The sequence below is a fragment of the Mobula hypostoma genome, chromosome 6 (assembly GCF_963921235.1).
Source record: "Mobula hypostoma chromosome 6, sMobHyp1.1, whole genome shotgun sequence".
Classification (NCBI taxonomy): domain Eukaryota; kingdom Metazoa; phylum Chordata; class Chondrichthyes; order Myliobatiformes; family Myliobatidae; genus Mobula; species Mobula hypostoma.
Genome location: NC_086102.1, coordinates 122530562 through 122550001, shown reverse-complemented (window position 1 = coordinate 122550001; position 19440 = coordinate 122530562). Strand labels below are relative to the sequence as shown.

Below are 19440 nucleotides of genomic sequence, written 5' to 3'. Positions count from 1 at the left end.
CCTTGGGGTAATTGAGGGAGTACTGAGTGCTGTAGGGGGTAATAGGAATCTGAGCTGAATGGCTTTGGATGAGAGGAGAGGATGTTGGAGGTGAGATGGTGTAGAGGGAGCTTCACTCTGTGTCTAATCCTGGGAATGTGATAGGATAGTGTAGCGGGAACTTCACTCTGTGTCTAACCCTGGGAATGTGATAGGATAGTGTAGAAGGAACTTCACTCCGTGTCTAACCCTGGGAATGTGATGGGTTGGTGTAGAGGGATATTCACTCTCTGTCTAACCCTGGGAGTGAAGGGATGGTGTAGAGGGAGCTCCACTCTGTGTCTAACACTGAGAGTGTGATGGGATGGAGTAGAGGGAGCTTCACTCTGTCTAACCATGGGAATGTGATAGGATAGTGTAGAGGGAGCTTCACTCTTTCCAACCCTGGGAGTGTGATGGGATGATGTAGAGAGAGCTTCACTCTCTGTCTAACCCTGGGAGTGTGATGGGATGGAGTAGAGGGAGCTTCACTCTCTGTCTAACCCTGGGAATGTGATAGGATGGTGTAGAGGGAGCTTCACTCTGTGTCCAACCCTGGGAGTGAAGGGATGACGTAGAGGGAGCTTCACTCTTCCTAACCCTGGGAGTGTGATGGGATGATGTAGAGGGAGCTTCACTCTCTGTCTAACCCTGCGAGCGTGATAGGATAGTGTAGAGGGAGCTTCGCTGACTTGGCCGGGAACAGAGACCCCGGATATGTGTGTGCACAGTCGCCTGTGCCAGTGGCCTATCTTCTCATGAGTTCAAGTTCATTGATAAGTGGTAGTGATCACTGGATAAAATTTACTCTCCCTACACCTGAATTCCATTGAGTTGACTGAATTTTAAGAGACCTGTTAAGAAATAATTGTTCATTTAGACGGGTACTATCTGCCTTCAAAGGAAAAATTGAAGGCTAAAACTGTTGGGCCAAGATACAAAGATGGATAAATTGGGTTAAACTAGAGGTCAGCCAAAGTCTTAAGATGCCAGATGGCTTCATTTCAACTTGGACTCTAAAAGCACTGAATGCCTGAGAGAATAAATGTCAAATCTGAAAGTTGATCTTTGATAAGAACATAAAATTCGGCCAGTCGTCCCATAGAGTCTGCTCCACCATTTCGTCATCGCTGATCTATTCCCCCCAACTCCATTCTCTTGACTTCTCCCTGCAACATTGCACTCCCTGACTAATCAAGAACCTATCAGACTTTGCCTTAAATACATCCAATGGCTTTTCTTCCACAGCTGCCTGTGGCAATGAATTCCAAAAATTCACCACCCTCTGGCTGAAGGAATTCCTCCTCATCTCCATTATAAATGGACATCCCTCTATTGTGAGGCTGTGCTCTTTTGTCCTAGGCTCACCCACTACAGGAAACATCCTCTGCACATCCACTCTAACTAGGCCTTCCAATATTCAGTAGGTTTCAATGAGATTTCCCCTCATTCTTCTGAATCCCAGCATGTAAAGGCTTAGAGCCTTCGATCGCTCCTCATCTGATAATCCTTTCATTCATGGAATCATTCTCGTGAACCTCCTCTGAAACCCCTCCAGTGTCAGCACATCCTTTCTTACATAAGGGCCAACAACTGCACAATACTCCGTGAGGCCTCACCAGTGCCTTATGAAGCCTCAAAATTACATCTTTGCTTTTATATTCTAGTCCTCTCAAAATTAAAGGTAGCATTGCATTTGTCTTCCTCACCACCAACTCAACGTGCAAGTTAACCTTCAGGGAATCCTACAAAGGACTCCCAAGGACTTTGCAACCTTGAATTTTTGAATTTTTTCTCAGTTTAAAAAATAGTCTACCTGTATGCTTTTGTTCCTCCTACCAAAGTGCATGACCATACACCTCCTGACACTTCTTCTCCCGTTCTCCTGATCTGTCTAAGTCCTTCTGCAGCCGCCCTGCTTCTTAACAGTACTTGCCCCTCCACTTATCTTTGTATCATCTGCAAACTTGGCCACAAAGCCACCCATTCCATCATCCAAATCATTGACATGTAATGTAGAAAGAACAATTCTCAACACTGACCCCTGCAGAACACATCTAGTCACCAGCAGCCAATCAGAAAAGGCTCCTTTTATTCCCACACTTTGCCTCCTGCCAATCAGCTGCTGATCTATCACGCTAGTATCTTTCCTGAAATGCCATGGGCCCTTAATTTATTAAGCAGTCTCGTGTGGCATCTTGGCAAAGATCTTTTGAAAATCCTAGAACACAACATCCACTGGTTCTCTGTGGTCTGTCCTGCTTGTTAATTCCAACAGATTAGTCTACCAAGATTTTCTCTTAAGGAAACCATGCTGACTTTGGCCTGTTTCATCACGTGCCTCCAAATAGCCCAAAACCACATCCTTAATAATCAACTCCAATACCCTCTGAACCACTGAGGTCAGGCTAACTGGCCTATAATTTCCTTTCTTCTGCCTCCCTCTCTTCTCGAACAGTGGGCTGACATTTACAATTTTCCAGAATTTAGTGATTCTTGAAAGATCATTACTAATCCCTCCACAATACCTTCAGGCATCTCTTTCTGAACCCTGTAGGCCATCTGGTCCATGTGACTTAACTATCTTAAGACCTTCCAGTTTCCCAAGCACCTTCTCCCTAGTCATGGCAACTTTAATCACTTCTGCCCCCTGACACTCTTGAATTTCCAACATACAGCTACAGTGAATGAAGACTGATGCAAAATACTTGTTCAGTTTGTCCGCCATTTCTTTGTTCCCCATTACTACCTCTCCAGCATCATTTTCCAGTGGTCTAATATCTGCACTTCCTCCCTTTTACTCTTTATGTATCCTCTTTGATAGTATTGGCTAGCTAATATTTCATCTTTTTCTCTCATCTTTTTGAGCTGCGTTTTGTCGGTTTTTAGAAGTTTCATAATCCTTCAAACTTCTCACTAATTTTTGCTGTGTTATATGCCCTCCCCTTGGCTTTTACATTGGCTTTGACTTCCCTTGTCAGCCATGGTTGCAATATCTTGCCTTTAGAATACTTCTTTTTCTTTGGGATGTATCTGTCCTGCACCTTCCGAATTGCTCCTGGAAACTCCAGCCATTGCTGCTCTGCCATCATTGATGCTAGTGTCTCCTTCCAGTCAACACTGGCTAGCTCCTCTCTCAAGCCTCTGCATTTCCCCTTACGTCACTGTAATACTGATACATCTGACTTTAGTTTCTCCCTCTCAAACTGTAGTGTGAATTCTATAATATGATGGTCACTGCCTCCCAGAGATTCCTTTACCATAAGCTCCCTCATCAAATCATGTTTATTACACAACACCCAATCCAGATTAGCTGACCGTTAGTGGGCTTAACCATAAGGTGCTCTAAAAACCCATTTTGGGGGCATTCTAGAAATTCTCTCTTGAGATCCAGCACCAACCTGATTTTCCATATCTACCTGCATATTGAAATCCCCCATCACTATCATAGCATTGACCTTCTGACCTGCCTTTTCAAGTTTATTAACTATGTACATGTATATAACATATATAACCATATAACCTATGTGGAAATGAGACAACATTTCTCCGAACCCCTAAGTGTTATGTGTACTACTGTGCTTTACATACGATAATTTATGAAGGTATCCCCCGTTGTAATTCGTGTCCCACTTTCTAGCTACTGTTCAGAGGCTTGCATATAACTCCCACCAGGGTCTTTCTACCCTTGCCATTTCTTAACTCTACCCACAAGGATTCTACATCTTCTGATCCTACGTCACCTCTTTCTGATGATTTGATTTCATTTTTTACCAACAGATCCACACCACCCCCTCTGCCTACTTGCCTGTCCTTGCGATATAATATGTATCCTTGGATATTAAGCTTCTAATTATAATCTTCTTCCAGCCATAACTCAGTGATGCCCACATTGTCATACCTCCCAATCTCTTAACTGTGCCACAAGATTATCTACATTATTCTGTATACCATGTGCATTCAAATATAGCATTTCCAGCCCTGTATCTGTTCAGCTTTCTAAGTTTTGCCCCCTTTTACACTGCTGCTCATCCCACTGACTGCAATTTTGCCCTGTCCCTTCTGGCAGCCTCTACTTGTAAACCAACAGAGGGAAAATGACAGAAGCTTGCACTGTGGAAGGAGGTCACTTTGCCCTCCAACCCAATCTCTGTTGGGTCTTTCAAAGAGCAATCCCGTGCCTTCTGCATTTGGCTCTTTACTGGTCAAGATGCACAAGGTCCTCTTGTTCTTCCTGCCCACTTCGAGCAGGGACACAAGACTGCTCATTATTTGTGCTGTTTGATTTGAAGTCCCAGTCACATGGAAAGAGGACAATTAATTGTTGGCAGTCACCCTTCCTAATCTAGTTGATTTATCCCACTTGGCACATAGGACACTTTTAGTGCTCTCCCTGGGGACTTGTCTTCAACATTTTTTAATCATTATGGCCCAGCAAGCTCTGCCAAGTACACACTTAGCTGGATTGGATGTGCTTTCACATCTTTGCGAACACCATAAAGTTTGTATGTGGGTGGTCTGTGAACCAAGGACCTGATGATGTCACTATGCTGCAATAGAGGAGCTGTAGGCTCAGGACACTTGGTGTAGATCCATTATAGATGACCAAGGTAAGACTCTGCTGCTGCATTCATTCCTGCTACAGCGAGGTGTGAATATTGGCCAAGAGACTACCTGCACATTCTCTGGTCTTGGTGCGGACCGCAGGAACAGTGAGACACTTAGGACAAAGTTTTTGCTGTGCGGGCCTATCACTGTGTTTCCCTGGGCCATATCACAGGCATGTTAATCAGTGTCAATGCATGGAGAAGGAATTGGCCCCCAGCGGGCCATTGGCAGTCTGGACACGAGGTGGCGTGTCTCTGGAAGGACTTCGAAAGTAATCATCCTTCAAACTGCCTCGGTTCAAGTCAGTGAGGATGTTGCAGTGCTCAGTTCTTCTGAATCAAATTTAACAATAGACAAAATGCAATAACGGGCAAGTATGTGGATAGGCTTCGAAGGGAATGTGCTAAACACAGTCCAGTACGATTGGTTTGATGGACATCTTGGAGGCCATGTACGAGTTAGGCAAAAGGACTGGTGTCCATGCTCTGTCCCTCTGACTCTATGCCTGAGTACAAGTAGGCCAGGTGGGAGGAGTGGGAGAATGGTAGAATGGGGATTGGTGTGGTGTCGGGAAGGCACTCTGATCAGACACAGTAATGCAGACCAATTAGAAAGGTGGCAGAATCTCCAGCATCACTGTTGCCAGTTGCTCGTAGAGCATGGATGTTAGAGAAATGGAGGGCTGTGTAGGAGGGAAGAGTTAATTTGATCCCAGGGCAGGGTAAAAGATTGGCACACTCTAGGCCGAAAGGCCTGTACTACTGAAAATGAAGAGCAACACACAAGATGTTGGAGGAGCTCGGAAGGTTAGGCAGGCTACGGAGAGGACTGTCCTGATGAAGGGTCTCGGCTCAAAATGTCAACTACAGTATTTATTCACCTCCATTGATGCTGCTTGACCTGCTGAGTTCCTCCGGCAGAGCTGGTGTGCTTCATAAGTCAAATGAATTTCTTAAATCAACTGTGTAATTCGGGGTGGGGAAGTCAAGAGCAGAGAATGATATCTGGTGAAATAGAGCAGCTGGTCTGAGCAGCACTTTTCTGTCCTTATTTGGACTCTGTTATTCTAACTCAGTATCAGGTTTAATATAACACGCATATTTTGTGAAACTTAACATGCAAAGTGAATTTTTGGCCATTGTAAATTGTCCTTCAGGAACTGGACCTGTGCAAGTGATAATCACAGAGATGGGGAACCTGACCAATTCACATCCTATTAAATGGAGCGCACCAGACTCTGTTCACTTCAGGAGCTACATCCTGCGCTGGAGGCCTGTAAGTAAACCAGCCGACCTGCAGTGATTAATACCAGTGTAGAACCTTTGCTGTCCTCGATTGCCTTGTCCTTCGGCAAATAACAGTATAAAGGCTGTGGCCCCCTATTATTGCATCTCACTGGAGAGAAGTACTCGTAGCTTTGAAGCAGCCTCTTTATACGACAAAGCAAGATACAGCTGGCATCATACTGAAACCCTTTCTGGAAAAGATCTGCCTGGCCCTGCCCTACACATTATTTAATGTGCTGACAGATGCATCTGGGTGAAACCTCTCCCAGAAATATCTCCACCAATTCCCACACTACGCGAAACGTAAATGACAGATACAAGTTAAACAGTGCACACTTAAAATCGCTGAGTATGTACTCCACAATTTGCCACTTTTGTGTGTCTAAACTCATGCTGCCTGCTGTACGTCACACTCGTAAAACGCGTATGCTAAAATGCAGCTCTTGGAACGAGTACACACGCCCCCACTCTGGCGTCCCGAATCATCGGTAACCACCCTTTGCAACTGGTGGCTCCGTCTCACTAAATTAACACACAAAGTTTAGTATCACACATGAAAACACACACACAACTTTTATATCTATCAGTTCAGCTCTCCGCGTTCATGATACCTCGTGTTCCTGTGTACCATTGACATGAACAGATCCAAGTGTGAGTGCTAATTTTAAAAATACTCACCCACTTAACTGCTAATATCACTGGGCACATGATGGGTCACATAAGGTATCCAACTCCTGACACCAAATGTTGTTGCATGAATGAAGTCACTGGAGAAAAGTACTGGTAGATATAAAGCAGCCTCTTTATTTACCAAAACAAGATACAGCTGCCATCATATTGAGACTCATTCTGGGAAAGGTCTGCCTGCCACAGCAACTTCAGATCAAAGAAAAATTGAGGACAATTCAAACAAATCCATGTGCTTCCTTTGAAACACACATCCCTTTTACAACTCCCCCCTTGCACCTATACTACAGACATCCAAATACACACAAATATTGAATTTCTGTCAGCGTTGTCTACCTGTTGCTCAGAATTGCATTTTAGGTTTAATCTTCATTGCATATTCAGATCTGGTCACCGAAGTCAATAAATAGTGTCCTAACCCCAAAAATGCCTTACAGCCCCAGGCCTCCTTGGGGTTGCACTGAGCTCCCTTTATTTCTGGCGGAAGAGCTAACAGTGTCCAGACTGCTCTGCCTGTCTCTCAAAGCTGCATTCCATGTCCACTTGAACTAGCAAAGGCTCTTACAAAGGAGGTAATGGATTCAGTTCAAAGCAAGGCTCTTCTCCCAGACAAATTCTTAACACATCCAGGGCACTGTGATCATTATGTCCTTTGCACAGTGTATTAGCTGGTGTGAAACCCCCTGAGTCCTTTCCTTGACATGTTAACTAGTGTGAAATTCCTGGAGAGTACACGATCATTTAAAAAGGTTGGAGCCTGGAAAAATAATTAACCACTATCTGCAAAAAAAACTATTGCCTACAGTTGTATCCTTACTGTGCCCTTCAGTCATGGGGGCCAGTAGATGTGTATAGGGAAGGAAGATCTAAACCTTGTTCTCAGGACGTGAACAGTTATTTTTTGTAAGTTTCTATGATGTGTAGTGAGCATGCCAAAGGTTCACATTCATGTTGATATATACATATACGTTTGTGTTAGCGGCCAACACTCCCAACGAGGACTAAGGAATGGCAGATGGAATTTAATTCTAACAAGTGTGAAGGGATGCAATTTGGAAAGCTAAACCAAATTGGACAGAAATAGAATGGTGAGAATTTGGGGCCAAAGAATGTTTAGCAGCACAACACAAGCAACAATAACAACAAGGGGAGTGTGAAGAAATCTAAGTTGGCAGTGGTGTCCTTATTATGAAATGCTATATCAGAGATGTGACTTTCAAATAAAATGTTGGCATGATGGAGAGCTGAGAGTCCATGGACAGTTTAAAGAGCAGTAGAGTTCTCTCAACAGCTGCACTTCAATCAATATCACATTGTTATCAGTAGGACCTTTAACTATTATCTGGTAGAATGAAGTGGCAGCACTTCAGAAGCACTCTGTTCGTTAAATCTCTTTAAATACCCTGAGGTTATGAAAGTCACATTCTTTTACCTGGATGTAAACACAGGAGGAGACTGGACTTTAATTAGTAAGCTAGTGCCTCTTTTAATTTGTTTAATGTGCAGAAGTCCACAGGATTTCACAGTCGTTTAAAACAGCCCGCAAATTGCCCAGCTCATTGAATTTATTTTACCACAGTGTGATTTCAACTAACAAACTTTTGGGTTCTCAGTATGGCTTTGTAACCACGGGTCGCTTGTACAAAATTTGCCCAGAATCCATTCCCCGGTGCTTCAAGCCCACCAGGCTTATTTATCCTGCTTGTCCGGTTCACCTTCATGTGGCAAGCAGGCAGGCCAGACCTGTCCCGAGTGGATAACAGCTTCCTGAAACATGAGAAGTAATGCACGGAAGCTGAAAGAATTCGCCACCCAACTTTACAGGCAGAAATCCTGAACGTTATCGAGTTCTGCAGAGCCATAGAATTGAAGGAACAGAAGCGAGTTATTTAGCCCTTGTCCATGTTGCCATACACTAATAAAATGCTGAATAAAATCATTAGGGCTGACGCCCTTCACTAATGAGCAGCCCCAAATGAAGGATCTAATGAAGACCCTTCACGGCCTGAAACATCAGCTGTATTCCTCTCCATAGATGCGGTCTGACCCGCTGGGTTCCTCCAGCCGTTCGTCACATCTGCATCTACAGAATCTCTTGTGTTTGTGCAATACATGAATCCCATTTTCCTGCACTAGGTCAATAGTTCTTTCTATCTTGACGATTCAAGTACTTGTCATGAGTGTGTCTGGCTCGAACACCTCCTCAGGTCCACTGCGGGCTCCAGCCGCTCTTTGGGGAAAAAAAACCTGCCCCTTCCATCCCTCCTTCCTGACACAAGTTGCAGTCAGCCTGCCCTTTGACTTCAAGGGTCACTGTACAGAAGGGCTAGCTAGCTTGGAGAAAACAGGATGGAGCTTGCACAGTGTTCCATTGCTCAAGCCGTTCACAGAAAGGAACTTGTTATTTCCAGCTTGGTCTTGGCATATAATCAGGAGCCACTGGAGGCAGCCAAGTGTGCTACAACTTGAAGGCCCACACATTGGAAATTAAGACCTAAGACAGGCCTTTATTTCATGCCAAAAGATTCCACATCTCTGAGGTTTCTTTTGATGCCTGTTCTACTTTTAAAACCAAGACAGCCTCTCCCCAGTGGCCAACCACCTGAAACCTCATCCACTTACAAGATGGCCACCGGACTGCAACTTCTCTGATGGGTTCTCCTGGTCGTCTACTAACTTCAGATCAAAGATGCCCAGAGTGGTTGTGAACCCTGCAAAGGTGTGAGTTCCCCCGTCACTTGATCTGAAGTGAAGTTTAAGTTCTCTGGCGTGATCATATCAGTGGCTCTGTCCTGGGCCAGCATGTGAATGCCATCACAAAGAGGGTACCCGACAGCACTTCCATTTTCTGAGAAGTTTGCACGGATTTGGCATGTTACCTAAAACTTTGGAAAAGTTCTATGGTTTGTGGACGGTGGAGTGGAGAGAATGCTAACTGAATGCATCTCTGCCTAGTATGGAAACACCAATGCACAGGCATGGAAAAGTGGTGGACACAGCCCAGACCACCACAGGCAAAGCTTCCCAACATTAAGCACATTTACAAGGGACTCTGCCAGAGGGAAATAGCATCCATCATATCATCAAAGACCACCCCCGCAACCCCACCTTCCAAGCCATGCTCTCTTCTCACTACTACCATCAGGCAGGAGCCTTAGATACAAGATACAAGAGCTACACGACCTACACGAGCAGATTCAGGAATAGTTATGACCCTATCAACCATCAGGCTCCAGCATCATTTTTTCTTTGTAAATGCTTGCAAGAAAAGAATCTCAGGGTGGTTTGCAGTAACATACACACACTTTGACAATAAATTTACTTTGACTTTGACTTCCCTACAGGTCTGTCTTGGGCACACTGAAGTAGGTGGTGCCTCTGTTTAGAGAACTAACTTCTCGCTCTGCTGTAAGACCGGAAGACATAGGAGAAGAATTAGGCCATTTGTCCCGTCAAGTCTGCTCAACCATTCCATTGTCGCTGATTTATTACCCTTCTTGACCCCATTCTCCTGCCTTCTCCCCATAACCTTTGACACCCTGACTAATGAAAAATCTATCAACCTACACTTTAAATATACCCAATGACTTGGCCTCCACGGCCATCTGCGACAATGCATTCCAAGGATTCACTACCCTTTGGCTAACAAAATTCCTCTTCTAATTTCCAGCGAGTATAGGCCCAGAGCCATCAAACGCACCTCTTACATTAACCCTTACATTCCCAGAATAATTCCGGTAAACCACCTCTGGACCCGCTCCAATACTAGCACATCTTTTTTTAGATAAGTGGTACAAAATTGCTCACAAAGTGCAGTCTGAACAGAGCTGTATAACGCCTCAATGTTACATCCATAGTCTTGTATTCCAGTCCTCTCAAAATGAATGCCAGCATTGCATTTGCCTTCCTGTAAGTTAACCTTTAGGGAATCCTGGGCTCCCAACTCCCTTTGCACTCCTGATATTTGAATGTCTCCCCAACTAGAAAATAGTCTATGCCTTTACTCCTACCAAATTGCATGACCATACACTTCCCAATCTGTCCACGTCCTTCTTTAGACTCATTGCTTCCTCAACATTACTCGCCCCTCTTTGTATCAACTGAAAACTTGTGAACAAAGCCATAGAGTCATCCAAATCATTGACAGAAAATGTGAAAAGAAGCAGTCCCAATGCTGACTGATGCGGAACACCAGTAGTCACTGGCAGTCAACCAAAAAAAGGCTCCCTTTATTCCCACTCTTTGCCTCCTGCCAGTCAGCCAATCTTAGTATCTTCCTGAAAAACCATGAGCTCCCATCTTGTTAATCAGCCTCATATGCAGCACCTTGTCAAAGGTCTTCTAACTCTCACTAACTCTCCTTTGTCTATCCTGCCTGTTATTCCCTCAAAGAATTCCAATAGATTTGTCAGGTAAGATTTCCCCTTGTGACCCCAAGAACCCCGAAACCTCATCTTTAATGATGGACTCCAACATCTTCCCAACCACTGAACTCAGGCTAACTGGCCTATAATTTTCTTGATTCTCTCTCCCTCCCTTGAAGAATGGAGTGACATTTGCAGTTTTCCATTCCTCCAGAACCGTTCCTGGAATCTATTGATTCTTGATCGTTACTAATGCTTCCACAATCTCCTCAGCTTCAGCTAGTCCATCTGGTCCTGGTGACTTATCTACCTTCAGACCGTTCAGCTGCCTGAACACCTTCTCCTTAGTAACAGCAACTATACTCACTTCTGCCCCCTGACTCTGGCGAATGTCTCGGATTCTGCTTGTGTCCTCCACGGTGAAGACTGACACAAAATACTCATTTAGTTTGTCCGCCATTTTTTTGGCCCCCAATATTTAGTGGCTCCTGCTATAAGGGAACAAGTGAGTGTGAACACTCTGATGCCCCCCCCTCCCACTGGGGCTCATATGTGAGCTTCGACAACCTGGACAAAGTGTCAGATAGACCTCCAGAGTATAGCTGGATAGTTTTGAAGAAGCGTCCAAGACCCGGAAGAGTATCTATCATTTGGAATAAGTCAGGAGACTGGAAAAAGTAACCATTTATGCACAAAAAAAAAAGGATTGCTAGTAATTGCATCCTGATTGCATGCTTCCTGCTGGATGAAATTTTTATAAAAAGCCCCTCAGCAGTTCTGCAATAATTTACTAGTCTGAAACAGCTTGCGATTTGGCACCTGACCAGCTGGTGAGCAGAAATGAGATTGGAAAAACCTTGTTAACCATTTAAAAATGTGGAGCAGTTACATGGTCTGGGCTGGCCGTTGGCAGACTGGAGAGAGATCCTGGCACACTGTGGCATTCAGTGCACATGCATGGACACGGGTCTGAGTATTGGTTACGGCTCGTGTCTGCATGGAATATATTTGTACACGAGAATATATCTACAAGGGTGTAAATTGTGTCCTTGCATATGCAAATATCTGCACACATTCTACACGTGTGCGTGCACACACTCTCTCACTCTCACGCGCGCATGCAGGCAAATTTGAATCAGAATCAGATTTGATATCACTGACATATGTCATGAAATTAGATTTATGGCAGCAGTGCAGTGCCAACATAAAAATACTATAAATTACAATAAGAAATATATAAAAGTGGTGCAGAACAAGCGAGATAGTGTTGATGGGGTTCATTGTCTGTTCAGAACCTTGACAGCGAAGGGGAGGAAGCTGCTGTTAAAATGTTGAGTGTGTATCTTCGAGCTCCTGTGCCTCTGCTCTGATTGTAGCGATGAGAGACCGTGTCCTGGGTATTGTGGGCCCTTAATGGATGCTGCCTTTTTGAGGCATCGCCTGTTGAAGATGGCCTGGTTGTTGGGGAGGCCAATGTCCATGTGGGACTGGCTGGGTTTACAACTTTCTGTGGCTTATTCCGATCCCGTGCGGTGGCCCTTCCATACCAGGCGGCAATGCACCCAGTCAGAATGTTCTTCGCAGTACTTCTGTAGAAATTTGTTAATGTCTTTGGTGACTTACCAGATCTTATCAAATCTCGCTAGTGCCACACTCCTGCACACGCACACAGACATACACACACATGCACACACACTCACACTCACCATATCTGAGCACGCGTACACACTCCACACACACAACAAACGTGCACACTTGGACGTTGCCTGAGGCCACCCTTAAACCTGACCGGTGTGTATGTGTTTTTGAACAGAAAAACTCAAGGATCCAGTGGCGCAGCGTGACCATTCCGGGCAACATGCACTCCTACACCATCGATGGCCTGAAAACAGGCCTCATCTATGAAGGCCAACTGATCAGCATCACACGCTATGGCCGGCGAGACGTCATCCCATTCGAATTCTCAACTTCTGTTGCACCTCGTAAGTAACAGATCTAGGTGGGTGGGGGGGGCACTTCCTCCTCCTATCCCTACCCCTCCTCCAGCCTTTTTGCCAGTGTTACGGAGTGGGGATATTGGGTGGCCACACACAGCCTCTTGACTGCAGTGGTCCTGTATCTACCTGCCTGTCTTGTTGTGACTTAACTGCGGGAGCAGGCGAAGAGGTCACATTATCATTCACCACAGCCCCTTCCCATCCTGTGTCGAGGCCCACTCTCTAATATGGTCCCTGCACGTGCCTCTCCTTTGCCCCAAATGAGCATGCGATCACACCCATGAGTGTCCTGGGCATGGGGAGAGGTGAGGAGGAACACCCTCCAATCGACAGGTTCACCAGGTTAATTCCTGGGATGTCCGGACTGTCTTACGCAGAGAGGTTAGAGAGACTGGGCTTGTACACGCTGGAATTAAGGAGATTGAGGGGGGATCTGATTGAGACATATAAGATTATTAAGGGATTGGACAAGATAGAGGCAGGAAATATGTTCCAGATGCTGGGAGAGTCCAGTACCAGAGGGCATTGTTTAAGAACAAGGGGTAGGTCATTGAGGACAGAGTTGAGGAGGAACTTTTTCTCCCAGAGAGTTGTGGAGGTGTGGAATGCGCTGCCTCAGAAGGCAGTGGAGGCCAATTCTCTGAATGCTTTCAAGAAGGAGCTAGATAGGTATCTTATGGATAGGGGAATCAAGAGTTATGGGGACAAGGCAGGAACCAGGTATTGATAGTAGATGATCAGCCATGAGCTCAGAATGGCGGTGCAGGCTCGAAGGGCCGAATGGTCTACTTCTGCACCTATTGTCTATTGTCTATTTACAGTGGCCCACTTTGCACCATGAACCAAACCCTGGAAAAAGTGGCACCGAATGAGCACCAGACCGTGGTCTTAATTTGAGCTGTTGATGGTGCAGGTGTGATGTGTGGCAGTCTTTGTGTAGGATACTCAACAGCCATTGTGATGTGCTCTAACCCTCACATAGTTAAATTTATTGTTTGTATATCCATGCCCAACAAGAGTCGTCTATCCAATTGACGTCTTTTATAGTTTTTGGGGAGAGATCAGCATCATCCTGGTGGGTCAAATATGATGACAGAATATAGTATTAATGGAAAGACTCTTGACAGTGTGGAGGATCAGAGGGATCTTTGGGACTGAGTCCATAGGACACGCAAAGCTGCTGCGCAGGTTGACTCTGGTTAAGAAGGCATACAGTGCATTACCTTTCATCAATCGTGGGTTTGAGTTCAAGAGCAGAGAGGTAATGTTACAGCTGTATAGCATCCTGGTCAGACCCCACTTGGAGTACTGCGCCCAGTTCTGGTCGCCTCACTACAGGAAGGATGTGGAAACCATAGAAAGGGTGCAGCGGAGATTTACAAGGATGTTGCCTGGATTGGGGAGCATGCCTTATGAGAATAGCTTGAGTGAACTCAGCCTTTTCTCCTTGGAGCGTCAGAGGATGAGAGGTGACCTGATAGAGGTGTATAAGATGATGAGAGGCATTGATCGTGTGGATAGTCGGAGGCTTTTTCCCAGGGCTGAAATGGCTAACATGAGCGGACACAGTTTTAAGGTGCTTGGAAGTAGGTACAGAGGAGATGTCAGGGGTGAGTTTTTTACGCAGATTGGTGAGTGTGTGGAATGGGGTGCTGACGACAGTGGTGAAGGCGGATGCAATAGGATCTTTTACATTGAGCTTAAAAAATAGAGGGCTATGGGTAACCCTAGGTAATTTCTAAGGCAAGTATATGTTTGGCACAGCTTTGTGGGCCGAAGGGCCTGTATTGTGCTGTAGGTTTTCTATGTTTAGATGGCAGGATTCCCATTGCTCTTCCTTCAGGGATTCTGCACCACTTACAAATGACTGTCTCAATTTTTACTGCTGTGTCTTCTCCCCCAATCTAATTCGCCAACTTCAGGGCTCAGCTGGTATACTTCAGTGAAGCCCGAAGCAGAAGCCTTTTCTCTGTCTCCAGAGCATTAACTCCATTTCTCTTTCCGTGGATGCTGCCTAACCTGCTTCACATTTCCAGCATTTTCTGCTGTTGTTGCAGATTTCCAGCATCTGCAGTTTTTGTGATCTTTCACCTCAGTCGGATCATCATCTCTGCTCAGGAGGACGCAGGCCAGGCCCCTCTAACCTGGTCTCATAACCCTAAGCCAGCAAGGTTCTGACAGATTCTCAACCCTAAACTGTTGTGATTGTGTGTGTGTGTGTGTTCTTTCCCCTCTACAGCAACTGACTATCCAGGCGTTACAGATGTGCGTGATGTGCAGGACCGAATTATTGAAACATCGGACTCCGAATCCATCACAGAGGTCACCTCCAGCAGTTTCGTTGTGTCCTGGTCATCTGCCTCTAACATGGTGTCAGGCTTCCGGATCAAATACGAGCTGAGTGAGGATGATGCTCAGCCCCAGTACCTGGGTAAGTTGCCCCCGCCTACGGCGCCGTGCAGGCATGAGCTGGTACCGAGGGAAGGGCACGAGGTGTCTGCTTGGGTGCTCCCCTAGATTTATAAAGTGAAGACAGTGAGATGGAATTCAAACACCACTAAAGCAGATCCTTCAGAATAAATTACATCCCTTTAGATCAGAGATGAAGAGGAATTTCTTCAGACAGAGGGTGGTGAGTCTGTGCGATTCATTGCCACGGATGGCTGTGGAGGCCAAGTCTGCGTATACTTAAAGTGCAAGTTGATAGATTTTTGAGCAGTAAGGGTGTTAAAGCTTACTGGGAGAAAACAGGAGAGTGGATTTGAGAGGGATGATAAATCAGCCATGATGGAATCACAGAGGAGACTCGATGGGCTGAGTGGCCTAATTCTGCTCCTGTGTCTCATGATCTTAGCGTCTTCAGCACACCCCCACCCCTCCAGTCTGTGCTGACAACATTTTTGTATGTATTCTACAGTATATTGTCTCATTCTGTTCTCCCCACCACATACACCCACCCCCACCCAGGATTATTCGGCTTCACCCAGTAAGGGCAATTTGCAGTGGATCTGCTGACCTGCTTACTTTAGGGACGTGTGGGGGAAACTGGGGCAGCTGGAGAAAGCCAGCATGGTCATAGGGCGAACGCGAAAACTCCACGCAGGTGGTACCAAGGGTCAGGATTGTGTCTGGCTCACTGGAGCGGCCCTTCCTCACTGAACTCTCCTGCAGGTCTCCTCAGGAAGGGCCCTTGCTGAACCATCCTCCAGCGCTCGCCTGAGCCTCAACCTCCCAACTGTTGCTAGTGCCTCTACCCTGATGCCTCTCCAGGCTTCTTTAGGTCTGTGCTCTGGGGGGGGGGGGTTTCTTTTTCCTCATTTGGAAGGGTAACTACATAAAGGGTTGCTGTGACCGAGCTAACCTGACACTGACACAATGCTTGCCAGAGCATTGGGCCCTCAACAGTCTTAGCCGACAGGTCAATCGGCTCATGATCTGGGTTGAAGGGGTGCCTGCCTGCTTTGAATCAGATGGGAGCTTGACTTCTGTTACAGATGAGCTCGTAGCTGAGTGTAGGGGGGTTTCGTCTCTTGTGTTACTGTCTAGGCTAATTAAAATGGCTTCTTTGTTATGTTAAACGCTGAGAAAGTCCTTCCCGCTAGCTGTTTGTTTTGTATTATCTATTGATATGAGGACGAATATCCATGAGTGAACTTGACAGGACAAGATGGCAGGAGGACAAGGGGTTATGTCCAGATCCTGATCTTGACATAATCCCTTGCTGCAGGGAGCATCTGAAAGGGAAAGTCGTACTGATTTATCACATTGGAGTTTAACTGGAGGGTAGTCAATGTTGTCACAAAACATTGCTACCAAGGTACTAAGCCTGCAGTAAGCAGTGTTATTGACCAGGAGTCTGTTATTGTAAAGATGGTTGATGACTAAATATTAGCTTGGATCTCATTTGGAGCTTCCCTTTACTATCTGACATCGTTTATATCTACCTGAGAGAGCTTATTGGCCGTCAGTTTGATGGCACATTGTAAAATCTGTACCTGTGAGTGGCGGTACCATGGAAGCAGGATTTCTGTGTCCATTCCCTGCAATGGAGTTCAAAATTGTTTCCCTTCAGACCACCTATCAGAAAGCAGTGGTGGTCTCTTCACCGTCTATCAAGCTTGTTCTGGTATGTGGTGGGAGTGGGCACAGCAGTGGACTGTTCCTCCCAGTACCACAGCCAAAATGAATGGGTTCAGCTCGAGGCTGTTCTTGTGTGGGGAGGGGCTGGTCTGGCAGTGCCACTCGCCCAGCTAACAGCACAGTGACCTGTTCTAACAGCGCGCTTTTAACACGGATGTGATGGGGTTATGACTGCTGACCAAACGCAGGGTCGAAGAAGTAGGTGTTAAGAATCAGTTTAAAGGGGAAAGGGAATGTGGAGATGTTTAGGGAGGGAATTCCCAAGCTGAGGACCATAGCAGCTACCAATGACGAAGCTTTAAATACATTTGACTGTACAAGAGGTTAGAATTGGAGGAGCACTAAATTGGTAAATTGGTGTAGTATTGTCCCATGTACTGAGGTAGAGTGTAGGAACTTGCACACTTTTTGCACAGGTCTATTGATTACAACAGTGCATTGAGGTAGTACAAGGGAGACAATAACAGAATGCAGAATAAAGTGTTACAAAGAAAGTGCAGTGGAGGCAGATCATAAGGTGCCAGGCCATGACGAGGTGAGGTTAGGTCCATCTTAATGTACTATCAGATGTTCATTAGTGGGATAGAAGATACCCTTGAGCCTGTTCTTACATGCTTTCAGGCTTTTTGCATATTCTGCTTGGTGGGAGGGGTGAGAAGAGAGAATATGCGGGTTGGGTGGGGCCTTTGTGATTACACTGGCTGCTGTACCAAGGCAGCAGGAAGTGCAGACAGAGTCCAGAGAGGAGGTCAGCTTCCCGTGACGTGCTGAGCTGTGTCCACAACCCTCGGCAGTCTCTTGTGAGTCGCAGGCAGAATGATTGCCAAGATGTTTTCTATGGTGATCAATAAAAATTGATGCCAGTCAAGATGATATACCCAATTACTCCACAAGGTGTTGGAGACTTGAGGGGTGTTGAGGAGGCTGCAGATAGGGAAGGGTGAGACTGTGCAGAGTTGAAAATATGGATGAAAATATAATGAAAGAAGGAACATTATTCAGTTTTGAAATGCTCAAAGAGGAACACTTATTAGAAAAGCAAGACTTATCGGTAATTACAGATGCAACAGTATGTTAATAGGATGGTTAAAAATGTAACCAAGGCAAGTACATGTTTGATAGAGCTACTTAGAAAAGCATATAATTCAGACAACGATAGTAAAATCATTTCAAGCGTGTATAAGGGTTTGTCAAATCTTAAAACATGTTCAACTTCATACATTAAAACAAAATGGGAGAAGGAAGGAGGGATAATAATATCTGAGGAAGAATGGACAATAATATCAGTGGAAGTGTACCAGTTTCCAGAAGTGGAGGGAGTTCGGGTGGAAAAACTTAAGATATTTTAATATACCCTCTCAGAAATCCCATTATGATAGTAACCTCCCTGTTTGCTGGAGAAATTGTGGAAATCAAAATGCAAACCATTATCATATTTTCTGGGAATGCCCCGTTATCAAAGACTATTGGAGTGGAATACACAATGCCCTACAAGACATCTTTAAATGTGAAATACCGTTAGCAAGTAAGACCATATATTTTGGGCATATACCTCAAGAGTGGTTTAAAAGAGACAAATATTTAATGAATATACTGCTGATGGCTGGTAAAAAGACCCTTACCAGGAAATGGTTATCACAGGAGAGCCCAACTGTAAATGTATGATGGAAGTTACAATGGACATTTACAAAATGGAGAAGATAACCCCATCTGTTAATCATAAGTTGGAACAATTTGATTCAAACTGGGAAAAATGGTTTAACTACATAACTCCTCATAGGCCTGATTTTATTCTCGCAAGTCAATGGGTGTGTTGTTAAAAAAAAGATCACTCCCTACTCTGTACATAGTTTTCTTTTGATTGTTCATTCTTTCCTCTCCTTTCTGTAAGTGTATACCTCAGATAAATATTATGTGGAAATTTGTGACATATATGACTATATGATATATATGTACAGTATCTGAAATACATCTTATGGAAATGTTTGATGATGAACTTCACTAAAAAAATAAATTACAAAAAAAATTTAAAAAAAAGAAAATATGGATGAGAGTTTTACAGCGGAGCTGCTGGTCTGTAGAGATTTATGTAGGACGTTAGGAAGCCACGGCAAGATGAGTTTTTCTTCTAACAATCTTTCCCTTTGGACTTCCAGATGTTGCAAGCACAGCCACATCTGTTACCATTCCCAATCTGCTGCCAGGGCGCAAATACATTGTGAATGTTTACGAAATTTCTGAAGATGGAGAAAAACTGATTCTAAGAAAGACGCCCACGACAGGTTGGTCACCATCTCGGGGGACAGCTCTTCTGCACAAGCAGTAATATTTCTGAATTTA

The 19440-nt window shown here is 45.0% G+C and overlaps 1 protein-coding gene across 2 annotated transcripts in view; it reads left to right on the top strand.

Moving 5' to 3' along the window:
• LOC134348354 (fibronectin-like) overlaps nucleotides 1-19440 on the top strand; it is a 97149-nt gene that overhangs the window by 25872 nt on the left and 51837 nt on the right. For both annotated transcript variants that reach the window (XM_063051580.1, XM_063051579.1), the window contains exons 13-16: nucleotides 5783-5901; nucleotides 12777-12945; nucleotides 15200-15391; nucleotides 19257-19382. In XM_063051580.1, the coding sequence (XP_062907650.1) occupies nucleotides 5783-5901; nucleotides 12777-12945; nucleotides 15200-15391; nucleotides 19257-19382 (606 nt within the window). The remainder of the gene's footprint in view (nucleotides 1-5782; nucleotides 5902-12776; nucleotides 12946-15199; nucleotides 15392-19256; nucleotides 19383-19440) is intronic.